Source organism: Eleutherodactylus coqui, chromosome 13 (assembly GCF_035609145.1).
Source record: "Eleutherodactylus coqui strain aEleCoq1 chromosome 13, aEleCoq1.hap1, whole genome shotgun sequence".
Taxonomy (NCBI): domain Eukaryota; kingdom Metazoa; phylum Chordata; class Amphibia; order Anura; family Eleutherodactylidae; genus Eleutherodactylus; species Eleutherodactylus coqui.
Window position 1 is genome coordinate 45,318,677 of NC_089849.1, and position 22,006 is coordinate 45,340,682.

The following is a 22,006-nucleotide window of genomic DNA, read 5'->3' on the forward strand; positions in this document are numbered from 1 at the left end:
GAGGATCCATCACTCAGGGCTCTCACTGATCCGCTGTTTGTCAACCCAGTGCACTCATGCACTGAGCTGATTTGGGCAGGAAGCAGACAGCTCTATTAGTACTGTAGTGGCCAGGCTTGGCATTGTACACCAAGTTTCCATTTATTTCAATGGGAGCTTGGCCTGCAATACCAAGGCTGACCACTACAGTAAGAACAGAGCTGTTTATTTCCTGCAGAAATCAGCTCAGCGTCCAAGCTTGCTGGCGTTGGAGAACAGTTGATCAGTTGGGCTCTTGAGCGACTGAACCCAACGAATTACCATTGATGACCTTTAATAGGCCATCAGTAGTTTACAAAAGGACAACCCATTAAGTAAAATGCTTTTTGCCATTTAGCTGTAGGAGAATTGATTAACACAGAGGTTCACTTACTTTTTCTCTCTGCGCTGTGGTTTTTCACTCAATTTGCTTAATAAAAGACAAAAGATTGTTCTTGTCTATAGTTGTGACTTTCACAATCAGACCACATTTTATTAGTAATTAGTGCAGAAATACAGGTAATGCCAAAGGGTTCAAAAAAAGATACAAAACTGAATGTGAACAGTACCAAACTTTATGAAGAGAACAGTGGTCACAGCTAGTGTTCAGCGATCATTTAAATAATTGGGTTAGGAATGATCAATCCGATTTTTAAAATTATAATCATGAATCGAGACGGCTGAATCTGACTTAGGGTGCGTTCACACGAGCGCATAAACGGCGCGTTTTTGCACCCAATCGTATAAACGTGACCATCTGAGGCAATGGTTTCGAATGTATTCGTTCACATGGGCGATTTTACGGCGCGTAAAAACGGCAACCCGAGAAAAAAATGGAACATATGTGACCGAAATACGCGCCAACGCATATTCGATGGCCGAAAAGATAGTTTGCAAAGTAGGAACAAACGAAAATACGCTTTCTAGCTCTGGTCGTGATCGGCGAAAAAACGTTCTCTCCGGCGAATATACGTTGCGCTCGTGCGAACGTAAATACGCCTACGCTCGTGTGACCGTGCCCTAAGGGTGAAGTCACACGAACGTATATCGGCTCGGTTTTCACGCTGAGCCGATATACGTTGTCCTCGTGTGCAGGGGGGGGGGGAGGCTGGAAGAGCCAGGAGCAAGAACTGAGCTCCCGCCCCCCTCTCTGCCTCCTCTCCGCCCCTCTGCACTATTTGCAATGGGGAGAGGTGGGACGGGGGCGGAGCTAATTCTCGGAACGTAGCCCCGCCCCGCCTCTTCCCATTGCAAATAGTGCAGAGGGGCGGAGAGGAGGCAGAGAGGGGGGCGGGAGCTCAGTTCCTGCTCCTGGCTCTTCCATCCCCCCCCCCCCCTGCACAGGATGACAACCTATATCGGCTCGGCGTGAAAACCGAGCCGATATACGTTCGTGTGACTTCACCCTTACATTGAAATCAATGGGAATAAAACTTGGCTTCACATACATACGTACGGTTTTTTCTTTCCATGAATGTGACTCGCTTATAAGCACCATTGTCTTTCAGCGCTGAGGTTCTAGGTTCAAATCCCACCAAGGATAACATCTGCATGGACTTTGGAAGAAAACACACATTCATAGCTCACTTACTTTTATTCATAAACTGATTTTCTGTCGGTTTTTGCTAAAAATCTGGTTGGGAAGACCCGATCTGATTTTACAAAAATTGATACGATTTGATTGCCCGGTCGATCATGGTGAGCAACACTAGACACAGTGAGAACAGAAGCCTCGTCCACTACCTATGACACATGGTGCAGCCGGGAGAAGTTGCTTATAGTAGACAATCGGATCTCATTGGCTGCTATGGCTGATCTCCCCATATTCTGCTTCTGTTAGTTATTACATATGATACATACAGGTTATACAGGTAGTAGGTGTGGACGGTCACATGACTCTTCCCGTGGTCATTCTGGGTCAAGCCTCAATCAATCACTCCGTTTCTGCTCTCCGCTGGCATTCTTTCTGCTCATTGCTACCAGTGATGTAATCAAACAGCACAAAGCCGAATGCTTGTTCCGATGCCGTCTGTAATAAAGCCATCATCAATGTGAGATGTGGAAAGTTTGTGTTCTACCATCACAGGGTCAATACAGGATCTCATCACAGAAGGGAAATGTGAACGCATTCAAGGTGCAAAATTCCTCCCAGGCCATTATAGCAACATTTTGGCCAGAAGGTCATATGCATATATAAAAGTGTCATATTATATATATATATATATATATATATATATATATATATTATATATATATATATATATATATATATATATAATTAGTTACCAAAGACAATTAGTCATATAGGCCCCCTAAGAGCAAATCTAACACACTAAGGCCTCACTCAGGCGAGTGTTTTCTCGCAGCTATTACCCAAGAGAAAACCTTGCAGGAAAACTGCGACCATGTACAGCATTGGATTCCAATGCAATTATTTACTAAGGCAATTTTTAGCCGCGACTGGAAATCGCCAGCGATTTTAAGCTGTGATTTTTTTCCTCTCAGCATCAAAAGATAGGCCATGTCCTATCTTTTGATTAAAATCTCAGGGAGCTCCCATAGATTTCTATGGGAGCTGAAAAAAGGGAGGGCAGGGAGTTTACCTGTTCCAGCGTTGTTGAAGAAGACAGCTGGCTCTACTTAACTAGTTAAGCTAAATAGAGCCATACCGCCACTGCAGCGTCCTTTTCATGCGATGCCGCCATGTGAATGGACGAGAAAACGCTAATTTCGTTTGGAATTAGATTGTGGCAATGTAGCGCTGCCACGATTTTTTTGGCACAATGCATCTTGTGTGAAAACGCATGGCTTGTGTGAAAGAGGCCTAAGGGTGGTTTCACACCTGCATTGGCGATTCCACTTTTCTGCTTCATTCGGGGAGCAGGAAGGTGGAATCCCTGCGGCTGAACGGCTCCGTCTCTTGACAGAACCGCACAGCGCTGCGTGGACCCCATTGACCATAATGGGGTCGGTCTGCTTGCCTGGCTTTTGCCACTATTTTCAGTGGAGTCTGCGACAGAAGCTCCAATCATAGGTTCCGATGTAGATGTGAAACCGGCCGTACATCATCTTGAATCCTCATGTAAACCCAGATGTGCTGTTGACAATAGTGTAAACTGTATGGGGGAACGAACAATTGCATGAGCGCTAATCGAGAAATGGAAATGAAGGTACACGAGCGCCAATTGACTTACTACACTGTCCATCGGCGTTCACTACAGGCAGTTTACAGGACCCATCGCTGTATGCGTTGTAAAGTACAATACCGAGCATATTGCGGATCAATATGTCACCCATATTAGAATTTTGAATCGCCCCATACTTGCGTTTGAGTTTGGTTTTTTTCCGAGAATACTTTTAAAGGGCCAGTCTATAATAGGGCTTCACGTATGTCCAATGGGAGCGAGTTTTCTTTTTTTCTGTAAAAAAACGCCTGTCATCACTTTGGTGAGGTTGCGATCCTCTGGTGCGGCTTTCAGCCGTGTCGGAGGATCGGCAAGTGTTAACTATTGTATTAAATGGAAACCTCCCATCGTACTCGCGTGCACATCGCATGCTGTGGGCTGTTCTCCTGTCCCATTGAAGATAATGGGTGATGCATTCCAAGGGAACGCCCAAAGAAAAGACACGCCGCAATTTTTTTCTTGCATTGTAATGCGGGGAAAAAAAAAATCGCTCATGTATATGATCCCATTTAAAAGAATGGGGTTCATATTTATGCGTCTTGCAACACATGAATCTCAAATCTCGCAGATTTCATGGCCGTCTGAAAGGTGACAGCAATATAGCATCTGTGTTCCGTGCGATATTGATGCATTTTCTTGTGGCGATATCCCCGTTTTGTGTCAATACAAAGTCGCTTGACTTTGTAGCGCTCTTTTGCTGTTTTTTTTTGGGGGGGGGGTGTCTTGAAATATAAGCCCTATACCGAAAATAAGCTCTGGCTGCATTAAAATAAAATAAAAATCACCTAATAGGCATTGTCAGTTCGGCCCCGTGTCTCCTCTTCAGCTCCAACAGACTTGTTTGTAGTTTTCAGCAAATGATTCAATATCCTTGCCTCCAGGAAGCTCTGGCTGTGATTGGTTCCCGAGCGCCGCAGCTCAGCCAATCAAAGCCAGCGCTCGATGAACCAATTACATCCATTCAATGCAGTAGCTATGATTGGTTCATCGAGCACTGCAGTGATTGGCTGAGCTGTGGTACTCGAGAAGCAATCAGTTAGCGCTTCCCAGAGGTGGGGATTTTGAACCTCCAAACCAGAAAGCGCTTGCTGAAAACTACAAGCAAGTCTGCCAGAGCTGAAGAGGAGAAACGAGTCGGACCTGACAGCGCCTGTTAGGTGATATATATTTAATGTAGCTGGGGCTTATTTTTAGGGCTTTTACAGTAGGCCTGTAAAACCGCATTTTTGTTCGATGTGATGCAACAGGAAGGAAGGCTCCATACGGAAACATGGGCTACAAAATCTCGCAAATCGCCGCAATATTCAGCAACCTGCAATTTTTTTTCTCGCAATGTAGCAGCCTACAAAACATCGCTAATGTGAAGGAACCCATGTGAAAGCACGGGCTTCACATACATGCAATTTGTAGCACTGTCGCATCGCGAGAAAATCGTGTGATTTTGTGGCCGGTGTGAAACTGGCCTAAACTGTAGCTAATAGCCAGGGAAGACACAAGGAACATCGTCACAGTGGACACGGCCAAGTACATACAGCAACCATTATCACCTTGAAGTTGAGCCTTTGAACGACTTGCTGAGATTCACACTCCAAAATGACACTGAAAGACAACATTCAACATGATAAACCCGGATATTCCGTATCATCCAATCCTACTCAGAGCTAACTGTGCAGGAAGACAAATGTCTATCATCTTCATATTGTCTGATACAAGTACACAAGTTCTCCGGATGGGTCATCCATAGTTGATCAGAGATTATAACTTTGAGTGTACATGTACATGGGTGTGTGTATATATATATATATACCTAATAACTGATTTATACTACAAATATCTAGAAAATACCGTCTGCACAATATTTACTTTTATTTCCTTTATCTAAGCCTATTCACAATACGCATAGGAATATAAGGATAGCATATGAACAACTGTTTCTCCCTTGTGCAAGAATGTAAATTAATTGTACTGTACAACACTATGTGATATTTTATTTTTGACTGTTTTATATTGTTAATATGGAGAAAAGACAATAAGAAAGAGTTGAAAAAAAAAATAGTTGATCAGTGGGGTTCGCACTCCTGTTCGCCGTGGCCGCTGTTAATGCGAACAGAGCTGGAAGCAGACAACTCTGTCTGTAGTGCAGCGGCCATTGAATTTAGGATAGGTTAATAAATAGGCGAGGTCCACCACTGATCAGAGAATCGAAAAGTCTGCTTTTTGGATGAGAGCCACAGCCTCTTCTCAGGCCTGTGACATCACATTCGTTCGTTATGTGGCCTGAAAGTGGATCAGTCCCCAACGATCACTAAAATGAAGGGGCAGAAACGTTTTTTCTGAGTGTTCTGCCCATTCGTCTGTTTCCGTCTCTGCTTGGTGTGGTGTAAGGCCTCCATAGAAAGCATACTCTGCTCACAATGACAGCTGAATGGGCACAGCGCTCATTCTGCGCATTGGTTTTAGTGATAAGTGGGGGTCTCAGCCAGCTGCTCATTTATCAATACTTCTGACATCTCATCATGGCACATTTAAAGTTTTATAAAAGTTTAGTTATACTTTAAACATTACTTTGGGATATAACAATGACCTCAATGTCAGCAGTCGGTTAAATCTAGATTATATCGGTTGATGATGCAAAAGTATAAAATCCTAGCTCGGAAGGCTATAAGACCTGGTTATATGGCAAAAACAAAAACTCTGCTCTAATTTTATTTTCTAATCGGAAGAATTTCCACACTATACTAATGCGGATCAGGATATCTCTACAATAATCTCTTTGATTTCTTCGCAGTCCGTTCAGAATGTGAATGGAGCAATGCTGGAGGGAGTTCAGAATAAGAGCGGCCCTACATCACAATACTTTACTAATTCATGAAGGCACGCACTTGGAATAGCTCACTAAATTAAAAGTTCCCATTCTGATAAGTGCTATGCTTTTAAGCCTTTTATACTTGGCATCTAACAACTTGGGGTAAATCAGAGATGTGTCTGCAACAAGAGCATCAATGTAATCCACCTTGCCAGTTTAAAGGGGACTTGAACCTGTGATCTTATGATAATTCAAATAATACACTGCAGTACTTCTGTACAGCAGTGTATTGTCTCTAATCATTTATATTGAAATCCGTGGCTTGTAATGTCACAGAGGGAGCTATCTCCTTCTGTTAACTTTCTATATGCCGCGATCAACATTGATCATGGCATGTAAGAAGTTAACGTTAGGGATTGGTGTTCTTGCCAATCCCACCCGTTGCAGCAATAAATGGCGATCAGTTTCTGAGCTCATGCTATCCATACGGTGTACATGTATGGTATTTTGCAGGAACCCCATCCCACTCTTTCTTTCATGAGATGGATTCCCCCTCTCAGACCACCTGTCAGTTAGGACAGTGCTAGAATCAGATAGCACTGTCCGAATTGAATGGGAGCTGTGCCACACTGACAGCAGGCTCAGCGGTAAGCTGATCAGCGGGGATCCAAAGAAGTGGACCCCCACCGATCCTGTGGAAACATCATGATTAAAAGTCCTGGACAACTTCTTTAAAGGGGGTTTTCAGGATAGGGCAAAATTTGTCTGGGGAGGGGGAAAATTGCAGGAAATAATAAAAGATCCAGTACTCACCTGGTAAATCCCTGTGCTGCCACTTTGATGCCCACTGCTGTCAAGTTTACTTGTCTGCCACAATGAGGTCTGTATGTGACTGCTGAAGCCAAACTCTTCCTTAATGATTGGCTGTAGTGGTCACATGTTGTGGACAGGAAGTCATAACAGCAGCGAAATAAACAAACTGGCGGGAAGCATTGAAATGGCAGCACTGCACCAGCAGAGGGATTTACTAGATGAGTACTGTGTCTTTTATTTTATTCCATTTTCCCCACTCAATCCTTGAAAACCCCTTTAAATTTTCAGGATGGGCCTTTTGTACAATTGACTAATAGTTGCCAAATCTTCCATATTATTTCCTTGTTTCCAGATGTAGTAGGCTAATCAGTTCCTCATAAAGCTTGCCAACAGCTGCCACTGTATTTATATTACTACTACTGATGTCATTGGACGTTGTATAAATATGTATACAGTGAGTGCCCCCTTGTGGTTGCTGCAAACATCCAGAATTCTATCATTTAATTCTATAGATGTATAGAGGTAAGCAGTATGCTGCCAATGCCCGTGAGGGGCCGCTTTTCTTTCTCTGTTGTGTATTGGCAGCACAGTACTGGCACTGTTTATTGGGGGTCACTTTGTTGGCACTGTGGTTTATGGTGGCACGCTGATGGTGCTCTTTAAAGTGAAGCACTTTGGCAGCTATTATGTGGAAGGAAATTGTATTTGTGGATGGGGTTTATTCTAAAAAAAAAAACTTTCTGATATGTCTCAAATCTCCTTAAAGATGATTCACACGTCCGTGTCACATCCCTGAAGACTGTGCAAGACACGTGTCCATGTGCTATTGGATTTTCACAAACCCAGCACATTGCATGTTCTATTCTCATCTATGAAAATGGATGACAATAGGACATGCGGTGATATTTGATGGTGCGTGTGAAAAAAAAAAATCAGCCATGTGAATAACCTCATAGACTATTATGGGTCGTGTGAAATACATGGACTGCACATGGGCTGAGATTACATGAGCTGTCAGAGTGGGCCCTAAAAAGTAAATGACTCTGATCTTACCCCTGATCAATTATTTCATCGAGTATCAGAAAAACCGTGTCCATATTTTCCAGCAGCGAATTCCTGTCCACGTGTTTCCTGTAAATGAGAAAAAATGTGGCCAAATGAGTGACTTTTGCCTCAACCACAGGCAGCCTAATATCAGGACGGACTTCCTCGTTAACAGTTTTACGCTGCAAAGCTTTTTTCGCGTGCATCTGTGTGTTTTACTGTACTTTTTATGCACGCATGGAAGGGGCATTTGCACACATGAAAAAATATCTTGATGCTCCCAGCCATTGAAATGGCTAATTAGTCTAATGAGGTTAGGATGTGTTCTTTTTCCTGCGTATTGCGCATGCATTTGCACATCCCCATTGACTTCTATGGGGACTTTTAGTGCATAAATGCGTAAAGGAAAATCACGCCATGTTTTTTTTTTTGTTGCTCAACTGAAATGCGCAGAAAAATATGCACTTGTGAACAAACCCGTTAAAATTAATGGGTTCTATTCAATGTGTATTGCACCCACAAATGTTGCGTTTGCAGATATGCACTCAGATACGCCCTGTGAAGCCGGCCTTACATGTAAATCAAGCAGGGCAGGACAAAGCTGTCATAATCTCCATGTGCCAAGTTCTTTATAAACGGTTTACTCTAAAATGCTGCAGCGTTTCCCAGTAACCTATAGGTATTTGTAATAAGGGACAGTGACGGCCATATTTAGGGCCCATTCAAATAGGCCTTAACCCTCTTTAATCCACTGTCTGACGTCTAAAGACATTATGATTTAAGGCTGTACAGCTCTAATGTTGGAAGACGTCCGTCGCGGTTCTCTTACTGTATATTGCCAGCCTCTCTGCTGTCGGAGGCTATCCAACGTGTCACCTCATGCAGTACTGGCTTTAGCCAGCAGATGGCACCATTGTATAACAGCAGAAAAAGAGTAAGACCCCTAGGAAAACCAGAATGCAAAATGGATTGGAAAGGGTTACATTTTCAGGCGCAACTCACATCAGACAGCACACATACACATGTCTCTGCGCTGTCCGGGCAGCGGGGGCAGTAGACATTTCATGTCCTACTCTCGTCTGCGATATAGACCAGAATAGGATACGCAACGAATTTTGGTCCGCATGAAAAATCGCTCATGTGAACAGCCTAATTGGCTATAATGGTACCATGAAATACATAGCACACAAATTGGATATACCACCCTCTAAATTCCCTGTGTAAAATATTTTTGGTGCCCCCTGGTCATAAAAAAATAACTGATATATATTGTACTAATAGGCAGTCCATTGTAATCTGCTTGTGCAGAAAGCAGCAAGATAGATGAATGTTCACACTAAAACAGCTCAGTGAATAACTACAGCACCAGAACCAAGCCTCTGTATTCTACAGCAAATCCACCACATAGCATGCTATGACAATACACAATTTGCTGCCCACAAGTGGAAGTCGATTGCGATTTTCCGCTAGCGGGGGAGAAATCGCAGCATGCTGTGATTTCATGCGGGCTATGCACGATTGGCTTCCATTGAAGTCAATGGTAGCAGTCCGTCCCGCCGCCCATTCTGCAATCATCATTGCAGAATGGTCACGGCAGTCGCGTCATCACCGCAGCGACGGCGCGTTGTCCACTGTACTGCACATATGCGCCGGCACATCAGCGGCAGAGGAGAAGACGGCGGAGAGGTATGCTTGGGTCACCGGCCGGGCACCGGGTTAAAGTCCGCTGCGGGAATCCCGCATGTGGGGTCCGACCCGCTGTGTGCAGGCGGCCTAAAACCTAAGGCTGACTCACACAGGCTACTACAATGTAGGTCCGTAAAAAACTGACCATTTACAAGCGATTTCACTGCGATTTTCATGAGTGCCCGAGGTCTTTTTACAAAACAAAATGCACAATTTGCTTCAGATTTAGATCCGCTTTTCACACTTGTGAAAAAAAATGCACGTTTCCAATAGTAAAATGTTTTAAAAACTGACCACACACATGGTATGCGAGTGGGAATCGCCCAAAAATAGGGCTTATGACGATTATTGATGACCTATCCTGAGTAGAGGTCATCAATAGTAAAAGTCCCGGACAACCCCTAGTGTGTAAGGTGATACATAACACATGGGCACATATGTTCTACTCACCGCAGTATATGGCATAGACTTTCATATAGACACGTCAGTGCAGCGAGAAGCATCAGCTGAGGGCAGATATAACAATTATTGCATTGACCCATTTAAATAGAAATAGAATCAGTTTCTAGAATCATCACTAATTTTTGCAGAGATTAGAGTATGACTTACTGCTAGGAATATTTCCTGCGTATTACATTACACGGCAGCCTACACACGTACAATAACTAGTGATATTGCATTACGTGCTGTGCAAAGGGTGGGTCATACAGTATGTGGCTCCTGACTACCCAAGTACATGGCAGCTGCGGGACGTTTGTCATTGATAGATCCTTCTATCTTCTGATTGTCTCTGTATATCAGACAGTTGTCAGTTCTGATTCCTGGTGATAACGGATGACTGTACCACAAACAGCTGTCCCCACTGGGCTCATGAGAAAATGAAAAACTGCCAACCAGGGTGCAAAATTCCATTTGGCGGTATCACATGCCTCGCCTGGTACACAGATATCATGATTCACACTGAACGTGGGTTATATAACGACAAAGTGGAGGTGTTTGTAGGCACATGATTTCCCCGAGGAACTGATATCCATAACGAAAAATATCCTACTAGGCCGGGTCCGTAAAATGAGTTCTACAACAGCAACATTCAGTGGTTCTTTATAAGAAAAGTAGATTGACACCTTGTACAACATAATGGTAATTTGTACAGGGATATTCACTTCACAGGAAGTGATGGCATAGTGCTGGGATATTGCAAGGAGAAAAATCTCTAGCATGCTGGAAAGCAAGAGGAGTAGTAGGAGTGTAGCATGAATGATGGTTGGGGAAGGAGTGATCTGGCACACAGCGGGATTGGGGAAGGAGTGATCTGGCACACAGTAAGATTGGGGAAGGAGTGATCTGGCACACAGCAGGATTGGGGAAGGAGTGATCTGGCACACAGCAGGATTGGGGAAGGAGTGATCTGGCACACAGCAGGATTGGGGAAGGGGTGATCTGGCACACAGCAGGATTTGGGAAGGAGTGATCTGGCACACAGCGGGATTGGGGAAGGAGTGATCTGGCACACAGCGGGATTGGGGAAGGAGTGATCTGGCACACAGCGGGATTGGGGAAGGAGTGATCTGGCACACAGCGGGATTGGGGAAGGAGTGATCTGGCACACAGCAGGATTGGGGAAGGAGTGATCTGGCACACAGTGGGATTGGGGAAGGAGTGATCTGGCACACAGCAGGATTGGGGAAGAAGTGATCTGGCACACAGCAGGATTGGGGAAGGAGTGATCTGGCACACAGCAGGATTGGGGAAAGAGTGATCTGGCTCAAAGTAGGATTGGGCAAGGAGTGATCTAGCACACAGCAGGATTGGGCAAGGAGTGATCTAGCACACAGTAGAATTGGGGAAGGAGTGATCTGGGACACAGTAAGATTGGGGAAGGAGTGATCTGGCACACAGTAAGATTGGGGAAGGAGTGATCTGGCACACAGTAAGATTGGGGAAGGAGTGATCTGGCACACAGTAAGATTGGGGAAGGAGTGATCTGGCACACAGTAAGATTGGGGAAGGAGTGATCTGGCACACAGTAAGATTGGGGAAGGAGTGATCTGGCACACAGTAAGATTGGGGAAGGAGTGATCTGGCACACATCATGATTTTGGAAGAAGTGATCTGGCAAACAAGCTTGGGGAAGGAGTGATCTGGCAAACAGGCTTGGGGAAGGAGCGATCTGGCTCACAGTAAGATTGGGGAAGGAATGATCTGGCACACATTATGATTTTGGAAGGAGTGATCTGGCAAACAGGATTGGGGAAGGAGTGATCTGGCACACAGTAGGATTGGGGAAGGAGTGATCTGGCCCACAGTAGGATTGGGGAAGGAACGATTTGGCTCATAGGGGGGCTGAGGAAGTAGGGGTAAGAGGATCTTGCTCATATGAGAGGAAGTGGTGCACAGGGAGCACAAGTCATAAATAATAGTAAAATGGGATTCTTTATTCCTGATAATTCTTCAACACTTTTGACAACATGACTGATGTTCTGTTCTATAAACTAACTAGTATTTTTGGTTGTGTCCATATGTGCTACTTACTTCATTCTCGTCAGGCCCTCCAATTATGTAACACATAACATCAGATGATCGCTGGCAGAGTGCAGTCACACCATCGACGAGTATCACTTCACCTTAGAAACAGCATTAAATGAGGCCATTACTTGTAGAGAAAAACACACAATGAATCAACTCTCTACCTATCATGGTGGCTCAATGATTAGCCTTGGGTTCAGATCTGACTCCGGGGAGCACCTGTACTATGTGTATATTCTCTCGCCTCTTACATGAGTTTTCTCCCATAATCTGTACTGTCCATATGTTTCTTATTGATCCATGGAAAAAAATCAGCCACATGAATAATCTAATATGTGTGCTGTCCAGGGATTAGACAGACAACACATGGCCCGGATATATGACTGTGTGACCGGGCCCAAGTGGTGGGAAAATGCCCTTTCCCTAGCCTTAAAGAGGTTTCCAAGGCAAATTCTATTGATGGCCTATGCTCCAGATAGGTTATCAATAGTTAATCGCTGGGGACCCACCACTTAGTGATCATCAATAGAATTTGCCTGGAGGCTCTTCCAAGTACAAATATGCATTTTTTAGGAAATTTGCAGTTAGTTGCAACTAAGGGTAAAGTCACATGAGGCAGATTTCTGCAGCCGTCCCATTCTGTATACGGTTTGCAGAAATCCATGCAGATGTGGCAGAAACAATCCCATTCAGATAAGTGAATGGAATAAATCTGCCACATGTGAATAGACCCAAAGTCTAAGGTATTTGACAATATCCGAGTCTGTAACTGGGTCTGCAATACTTAGCTTATCCAGTGTGGGTTGCAGTGTGATAGGGGTTTTCAGGATTCTAATCTGTCCGATGGCTGGGCGCTCATAGACTCATAGATTGGTAGAGTTGGAAGGGGCCTCCAGGGTCATCGGGTCCAACCCCCTGCTCAGTGCAGGATTCACTAAATCATCTGAGACAGATGTCTGTCCAGCCTTTGTTTGAAGACTTCCAGTGAAGGAGAACTCACCACCTCCCGTGGCAACCTGTTCCAAGAACAGGCTGAACAAAAACATATCTAGATCCATTAGACTCTGTGGTCATATAGCACATGACGAGGGGACTTTAAGGCTCCTTTTGAATTATTTTGCAAGGATGCACTGCAAGACACAGAGCTGCAGAGTTGCATATCAAAATCTAACTGCAGATTTTGCAGAATTGCAGGCAGATTTGAGTCATTTTTCTACTCTGCATCAAAATTCACAGGTAGCCTGCAAATTTTGGTGCAGAATGTACCTTGGCTTGTGGTGCATTTTGCAGGCTAATTCTGCCTGTATGAAAGGTCCCTAGTGGGGGTGAGCTATAGAAGATGTGGGCCATGAACAAGAATGGCGCTGTTTCTAGAAAAAAAAACACTTTTGCCCTAATTTTGGGCAATCACTTTAATGCATGTATCAGGCCTTTTCTAAAATATGTAAACTTTTGCACCCCTGCTAGTACTAATTCTTTAATTTGCACGTCCACTTTTTAGTTAAAGGGGTTGTGCAGGAATTAAACAAAATGTCTACCTTCTGTGCAATCTGTGGAAACTCGTCCAAAGACAGGACCAAGGGGAAGGGGCTGGGGCAGAGGCTAATGTCACAATATTCATTCCTGTTAGGGTTCTTTGAGACAGAACGATTGTCATAAAAAAAACGAGCAAAAGTGAACGATAATCATTCGGTCTAAACACGAGCTAACGACTGAACGCCAGATGAGATTTGTCCACTTTTCGTTCATTTCATGCAGGCATACAAATCATCGTTGGCTCGTTCCCATATTGTACGGATTAAAGAGCGCTCATTCAGTCCTTCTCATCTGCTTATATGGCGAATGTAAGAGACTGGACCATTCTCATTTGAATGAGCCAACGATGGATCTGCCTGTCTAAACAGACTGCCTGAGAGCCAACAAGCAAGCGGTGATGTCACTCGCTCTTTCAAACAAGAATCGGCTGGTCTAGAAGGACTCTTGGGTTTACCATTGATGCCTAACAGGACCGAACGAGGCATAAGGCTCTGCCCCCTTCCTTTCGGTCTGGAGATGCATTCCCCTGTCCTAACATGGGTTTCCACCAGCTTCGCTGATGGCGGCTACTTTGTTGAATTCCTAGCTCTAAAAGTAGATACAACCCAAGAACTCGGCTGTAATGCGTTGTATGATTGTCCTTAGTCTTCTACCCATTTATTCTCTTACTTTCAGATCTCTGCGTCTTGTGGAATATCTTGCTTTCAAATTCTTGCTGCTCCGACAATGATGGGAATGTGCAATCATAATACTACAACAAGAAGAGAGAGGCTGACATATCAAAGAAACAAAGAATCCAGTGGCAACATAATTATTTTATAACAGTTTAAGCCAATGTTTTCCAAACTCCGGTCCTCGAGACCCCCAACAGATCATATATTCAGGATCTCCTCGGTATTGCACAGGTGATGTCATTATAATCAGTGCCTCGGACATTACCACAGGTCTCCTCTTGATACGATATACTCAAATCATGGGATGTTGGGGAATCCTAAGGACTGCAGTTTGGGAAACGCTGGTTTAAGCCAGTGTGTGAAAATTCACAATATTTCGGGGTGTGTGGTTAGCGGTGGAGGAGACGGGCCACTTGTCTTGTGCCACATAATGTAGAGTTTGCAGAATCCTATGTCCAGCGTGTAGCATTCCTTCATATATAGTCAGTGCCGTGCAGAATAGACTCAAGGTAACCAGATAGAGACAAGTCCATTATTATACAAGTCACCTTTCACTTCGACTCCATACAGTTGTCTTATCATTTTAGTGGTTAATACTCTATGTAGACTCACATTAGCGTCATGACTTCTACTGAAGCCCTGAAGCTTCGATTAACCCGTCAGATACCACATTGTGCTATTCTTGCTGTCAAGTGATGAAAACTTCTACGGAGGTTCTTGAATGCACATGTGAACAGAACCTAAATCGTATGCGTATAGCACATCACAGTGTCTGAATATACTCCGTATGGATTAGTTTTCACTAAGTGTGACTGGGAAGTCCGAGTGCTGTCCGATATGAGTTGCGCTTAAAAGTCTCGGGCATAACTTTTAATTCTATTCTGCATATTTTTTACACGCATAATACGCAGTGCTAAAACCACATTAATTTACATTGGGCCATTCAGGCCTGCTGTTTTCACAAACGCATATAACGCAATATGTGCTATTTTGGTGCATATTGTGCACCATTATAGTCTATGGGTGCATAAAATAAGTCAATACACGTTACATGCGCATTTGCTGCATACAACATATTACGCAGCCAAAATACGTTTGTGTGAGTCAGCCCGTATGTGTTGCAATTTTTTGGTGCAGAATCCATAGTCCAAAGAGAAAATGTATACTTCTCTGTTTTGCAACCACAGTGTCTCTACTATGGAGGCTGATAGGCGGCCAGCTCACAGCCATGATGGCCGCCAACTCTCATAGGCCAGCATACAGACTCCTTGTCCATGTGCTGTACTGCCCATTTGCATGTACTATTCTCCTGCAAGATTTGCACGAAAATAGGACATGCTGTGATTTTTCCAATCACCCATGTAAATAGACTCTTTATAAAAAGTGGGTTCCATTTTCATGTAATGCACAAAACTTGCGCGAGAATATCGACCATATAAGTACGGCCTAGGGCTAGTCTCACATGACTGGATTTGAATTGTAGATTCCGTGATTGTAAGATCCATGGCAATACACAATTCTGCTCACATTAGAATTGCCTAATCTGCTCATGGAAAATAAAAGGCAGCATGTTCTATTTTACTGCAGAATCCACAACCATAGAGCCCATTGTGCTCGATGGTCACGGATATACCTGCAGCCCATGTGCAATTACATTGTCTATTGGCTGTGGGTACCCGCATCATTGCTAAGTGACAGCACAGGAAATACAAACCCAAAAAAAGCTGTACTGCGCATGACTGCCTGTGTGTAAGCGGTCATGCGCAATACAATAATGCGCCGTACGCAGGGTCACTGGCTGGGCTCACAGCCTGAATCTGCCGCGGGCCAGTCATGTGAGTCCGGCCTAACTCTGATCTTTATACTTTTTGGCTCCATATGCGGCTTTGGCTGAAAAACAAAACCTGCTTGTGTGAATGAAGCCTGAAATGGACTTTCAACAAACTTGTTTTGATGTGATAGCCAATGTGATAACTAGCCAAAATGCAAATCACTTTATTTACCTAAAATGACATTTTTGTGCTAAAAATCCCATCAATGTGCTGGCTGATAGGTGTCTCACTTCCTCTTAACTTGATATGCATTGTCAGGTAAAGTCCATTTCTAGCAGCAGAGCAGCCAAGATGCATTCAAGGAAGTGTGTGTGGTGGCTGTGCTTACTGCTGTCTCATGCTTCCCATAGAATAGAGAGGAGGAGTGAAGCAGACAGATGTGGCTGCAGATTCTAGTAGTAGTGTTTTATCTCAATACAGTTCGGAAATCACATCTACACTGCTCAGTACTGCTGCATAATGTCCTTCATGCTGCCGCCTCTCTGTATAGGAGATATTGATGAGAGAGCAGGATCTCCTCTTCTCTGTGTGCAATGTATGGAGACATCACAGCGGCTAGTCTACACCTAGCGTGTCAAACTTAAAATCAGATACATAACCTGCAGATGGGAAAGCTGGTTACAACTGTATGATACAAGTCATAGGTCATTCCATGTCAACTAGCCTAATTTGGGAGAGGGACCCTGCTCGACCACCTTCAATTTTGCTGAGGTTTTTACAGCATGTTCCTATACCACCTGTATTAAGTTCTGCAAAGCTTCAGCTTGGTGTATCGCTTGGGTCAGGCATTAAACCCATTTGCATAAAAGTCACTCTTCCCGTTAGTTTCATAATTCTGCGTTTTGACTCTCACATCGGACGATTGTATTGCTAGTGTGAAGGCACCCTAAGGCTGGGATCCCACCGGGCGTAATTTTCGTGCAAAAGTCTGCATGGAAATTCTGCCCGCGGCTTTTTATCCCAGGATAAAGCAGCAAAGTGGACGAGATCTTCAAAAGTCTTGTGCACGTGCTGCGGCCAAGCCGTGCTGAAATTGACATGCTGTGCGGAATTCAAAGCCGCGGCATGTCAATTCTTTCCCCGTTCCCGCGATGCCCGCTCTCCTCTATATGGGCAGAGATGACCCCAGCGAAATGCAGGTGGCAAAACCGCTCCAAAAATCTGCAGACGCGGATTTTGAAACTGCACTTCTCCCGCGGAAATCTTCCGGTATTTCCGTGCGGTCCTTCCGCGGGATTTCGGTCCTGTGTGACCCCAGCCTAAAACCTCTTTCTAATGGCATAAAGCAAAATACAATAGAAGTCTTTTTCAGTCACGGGTGTTTAAAAAATGGTAACATTTGCAAAAAAATTTTTTTCAGTGGGGGATAAAACAGTAAGGCCTAATCTCCACGGGGAAATTCGGGCCCGCACGGATTCTTCATGTGGAATCCCGCAGCGGATCCCTCCTTTCCCACAGACATGAGAGCAGAAAATCGATTATACTTACCTCTCTGGACGCTGCGGGTCTTCTCTCCACCGCGGCTGGATCTTCTTTCTCCGGCCTGACGGATGTGCTCTGCATGCACCGTGCACATTTTTTTTTTAAACTCCTGCTTTCCAGCAGAAATACAGCTGCGGGTGTGCCACGGGACAGGATGGCTCCCATAGGCTTCAATAGAAGCTGCGGGAGCCGTCCATGTGGGAAACCCGCACAAAATGGAGCATGCTGTGGGTGTTTTTCCGCATGTGCGATCCGCGCCCCAGGGTAAAATGAGATCTGCAGGTATTTAATTACCTGTAAGTGTCTAATACATCCCTATGACACCCACGCAGTTTTCATAATTCCATTTTGACCGTGGACATTGGGCCTACGTATACAAGCAAAAAATAAGCCAGCTTAACAATGCTTTGGTAGGCACTAGAGATGAGCAAGCACACTCGGATAAGTCAGTTACTCGAGCAAGCCTCGCTCTTCTCGAGTAACTGCATTCTTGTCCGAGCGTGCTCGGGGGGGGGGGGGGGGGCGAGGAGAGAGAGATCTCTCCCCCTCTACCCAAACCCCTCCCCCTCCCCGAGCAAACTCGGACAAGAACGCAGTTACTCAAGAAAAGCGAGGCTTGCTCGAGTAACTGACTTATCTGAGCGTGCTCGCTCATCTCTAGTAGGCACTGGCACTACTCACTGGCCAAATTACAGCTTATTTAAGCTATTTGTTAATAAATTAGGTTCCTATTAGCCACCAAACCAATGCTTAGGGAGCCCTGCCTATAAATTTATCAAAATCTACACAAGAGGTTATCCAAGTTTCACTGAGTTAGGGTGCCCACCCACTGGCGATTTTTTTTCACTGCAGGGGTCTATGGGACTTGTAATGTTAAAATTGCGATCGCGCAAAATCGCGATTTCGCGGTAAATTGCGATTTTGCGCGATCGCGATTTTAACATTACAAGTCCCATAGACCACTGCAGAGAAAAAAATGCTGCGAATTTCGCAGGGAAAAAAAAAATCGCCAGTGGGTGGGCGCCCTTAACTTGCTTAAATCAAGAACAGTGGCAACACAAACGTGGATACTTTTAAAAAGAACCTCTGCGAGGGAAGGGTGACTTTTATGCAAATGGCTCTAGTGCCTCAACCAAGCCGAAACTTTGCCAAACTTCATACAGGCGGTGTATAAACAACATTCTGTAACAATTTCCGCAAAATTGAAGGTGGTCGAGGAGGGACCATTAGTCCACCTGACATGGAATGACCCTCATGTAATGGCCAGAAACAGTGTTATTCTTCATGTACACACCAACTTATTCTGAAAGGTCACACGAAAGAGTGGGTATGCTTTAATCAAAAGCAAAAAAAAAGAGTGCCAAAGACATGCATCAGTCCGCCAAACCGATTTAGTTTATTCAAGTTCTTCAAATCACATCAGAAACCATGAGATGGTATTAGTCAAGTAAGTGCCTCATTGTAAACTCATGCAGTGCACACAGCTGTATTACTTTGGCTACAAGTCGATGGCCATCTTGATCCAAAATGATGACGGCTCGCACTGTGTACAGGGTGGGATCCTGCAGGAGACAAAATGTGTTTAGAGGAATTGCTTAAAACCATGATCTGCGAGAAACAGTGTGATGTAATCCAAAGCAATCCACCTGATTGTATTACTGACCCCATTAGTCATCCCTATTAATGGGTAACTTTAATGCCTAGATAATACATGTATGATCGGTAATCTCGGGACGGTGGCGGTAGTAGGTGATGTTCATGTATAGGCCCGGCCCATATCGATCACATCCGCCCAACCCTGTAGGACATCCAAGTGTTAAAGGAGTTGTGCCAAGTTTAACACTTATCCCCTATCCACGGGATAAGAGCCTGATTGTTGGGGGTCCAAATGCTGGGATTGCTGCCCATCATGAGAAGAGGGGGTCTATCTCCCCTCGTTTGAATGGAGGGGAGATCAGTGGTGCCTACATTCAACTCAATTATTTAGAACTCTACTTGGCAGCCTCGGCTGGGCATGCGTTTTGAATGTAGAGAAGGCCACGGCCAGACACGTCTGGTGGCAGCATATCTCCCGGAGAACAAAAAGCTGAAGTTCAAATGCCCAATCCTTAGCTCCCCCGACATCTGCTGTCAGAAGGCCTCCATACACATTAGATAATTGGCTGGTCCCCCTGAAATTGGTGAATTTGGCCGTTGCACATCTAAATGTATAATATGACCACCTTTACACCCAATTTCATGAAACATTCATGCAGCTGTATTTTACTGTCCATATTAAGGTCAAACCCCACCGATCCCTTTGAAGTTCAACTTACTGGAACTCCAATCAGCATAGAACCCTATGGCGACCTAAGTTTGGTCTAGTAAAACAGCTCCAGCTTTTGTTGATGGGGCAGTTATATAGACAATAAAATATGGCCGCCTTCATTGGAAATGCCAGATCTAATGGAGAAAAAAAAAGTTCTGCCTGCATCACTATTCTTGTCAAAGTAAATGAACCTGGCAGTTCTATCGGGGGCTACTGGCCGCTGGTGACATCTGCTGTATGATGGGAATGATAATGCAGGTGTGAACATCTTACTGTTCCCTATCGGGGGTATGCTTATATAGAACGAATCGCCCATAATTACTCTTTTGAGCGACTACTTAGGCGACTGTCGCCCCCTGCAAAAATATGCTATCCCGCTGCAAAAGTCTCAGTCGGAATCCAACCCAGCCATCGGCATTTACCCTAAGGGCTAATTCCCACGGGCAGATTTCCGCCGCGTTGCCCCGCAGCTATTAGGTTCTATTCAACCTAATAGCGCAATGCTTACGGTGCGGAATTCCACTGTGGATAGGGCATCAGTAGTAGATCAGCAGGGGTCTCCGTTAACACTGCAGGAGCCATGCTTGGTATCACACGTTCCCATTAAAGTTAATGGAAATTTGCCTGTAGTATCAAACGTGGCCACTGCAGTGAGAACGGAGCTGTCGGCTTCTGGCAGATCTCAGCTCAGTGCATAAGCTCACTAGCCCAGCAATCAGCTGAACAGCCGGGGTCCGTCCCTGGCTGCAGACCCCTGCTGATCCTGAGGATGATCTCCAATGATGATGGGTCGCATAGTCATGTGACTGCTGCAGCCGACAGAACTGAGACTGATTGGCAAACTCCCATTGCAAACCGCTGGGAGGATAGCAGAGAGCCGGTGAGGGGGTCGGACTGCTCAGATGGAAGCGTAATTTGGCTGGCCATGAAAACGGTGGCCAATATACGCTCGTGTAAATAAGCCCTAATAATGTAAAAAATAATTTTTAAGATAAATTAAAAAAAAAAATCCCTTTTCCCCACAAAATAACTGAGAAACAATAAAAAAAATAAAACAATTGGTATTGCTACGTCTAAAAAAATTCCCAAACTATCCAAATATCATGTTATCTAAAGTGGTGAACACTGTACAAAGAAAAAAAAAGGAAGCATTTTATTTGGTCGCCCACTCTTCCAATAAAAATCGTATAAAAAGTGATTTAAAAGAATGTATATACCCAAAAGTGATAGCAAGAAAAACTACAGCTTGCCCTACAAAAAAAAAAAAAGCAAGTGCTCACACAACCCCATTAACAGAAAAAATAAGAATACTATAGGGCCCCCAATAGGACAAGTGAATAGAAGATTGGTTTGATTTTAAAAAGTTTTAAAACTTTTAAAGTAGCAAACAACATCTTATTATACAGACACAGAACATCAGAACCGGACTCACTGACGGTAAACGCATCGCGAACACCACAATGCAGCCCCCCTCCCCCTCTCCTCCCAAAAAAGGGTTTTAAAAGTTCCCAATACATTATACAGCGCATGGAAGAGTACCACTAAACATACAGCTGGCCCCCCGCACAGCCCTCGTACAGCTGGGGCACTGAAACAGTAAAGGTCAGGGCTCTGAAAGAGGAAGATGGAAAAAAAACCGAAAATAACAGCCTGAAAAATGGCTGCTAGTTAAAGGGTTAAAGTGCAGGAAAGGATAAGAGGCAACAGCTGTACACGATATCGCGATACACAGCAGTGCTAGTCACGATACACGTCCCCAGGCACACACGACGTCACACGTTAGGCCTCCAGTACCGGTAATGAACCCTCCATGGGCGGTGGCAGGAGCGCAGATTGTCCTAGAAATCCCTTTAACTCTAACCCCGCCCAGTAACAGTAAGCCCCGCCCACCGCTGGCCCACCTACTACTCATGTACAACACGAGATATGATGAAAGTTCCAGTAACACTAACCCCGCCCCTCCCTGACGCCGTGACGTAACAGATTACTGTTTACGCCATCACGTCAAGCGCTCCGAAACTTCCAGAAGCGTCTGACGCAAGACGTAACATTTTTGCAAGTCACTGTCAGGGCCTGAGCTGGTTCCTTCCCCCGCT

At 44.6% G+C, this 22,006-nt stretch overlaps 1 protein-coding gene across 1 annotated transcript; it reads right to left on the minus strand.

The window, feature by feature from the left end:
* Positions 1 to 1,593: 1,593 nt before the first annotated feature.
* COPZ2 (COPI coat complex subunit zeta 2) lies at positions 1,594 to 21,779 on the minus strand. Its single transcript, XM_066586444.1, has 8 exons — positions 21,705 to 21,779; positions 19,096 to 19,164; positions 14,284 to 14,365; positions 12,085 to 12,176; positions 10,003 to 10,058; positions 7,876 to 7,953; positions 4,751 to 4,802; positions 1,594 to 2,047 (listed from the first exon to the last, which is right to left on the minus strand). Exons 1-8 carry the CDS (start codon positions 21,720 to 21,722, stop codon positions 1,952 to 1,954), a joined length of 543 nt encoding a protein of 180 aa, XP_066442541.1. The 5' UTR covers positions 21,723 to 21,779; the 3' UTR covers positions 1,594 to 1,951.
* Positions 21,780 to 22,006: the final 227 nt, after the last annotated feature.

Bases quoted from the DNA above. Each gene is read 5' to 3' on its own strand.
- COPZ2 (XM_066586444.1), bottom strand. The intron at 4,803-7,875 runs GTAAGATCAGAG...GTTGTCTTTCAG, and splicing joins GATGAAATAATTGATCAGGG to TGTCATTTTGGAGTGTGAAT. The intron at 2,048-4,750 runs GTGATAATGGTT...GCTTTATTACAG, and splicing joins TTCAAAGGCTCAACTTCAAG to ACGGCATCGGAACAAGCATT.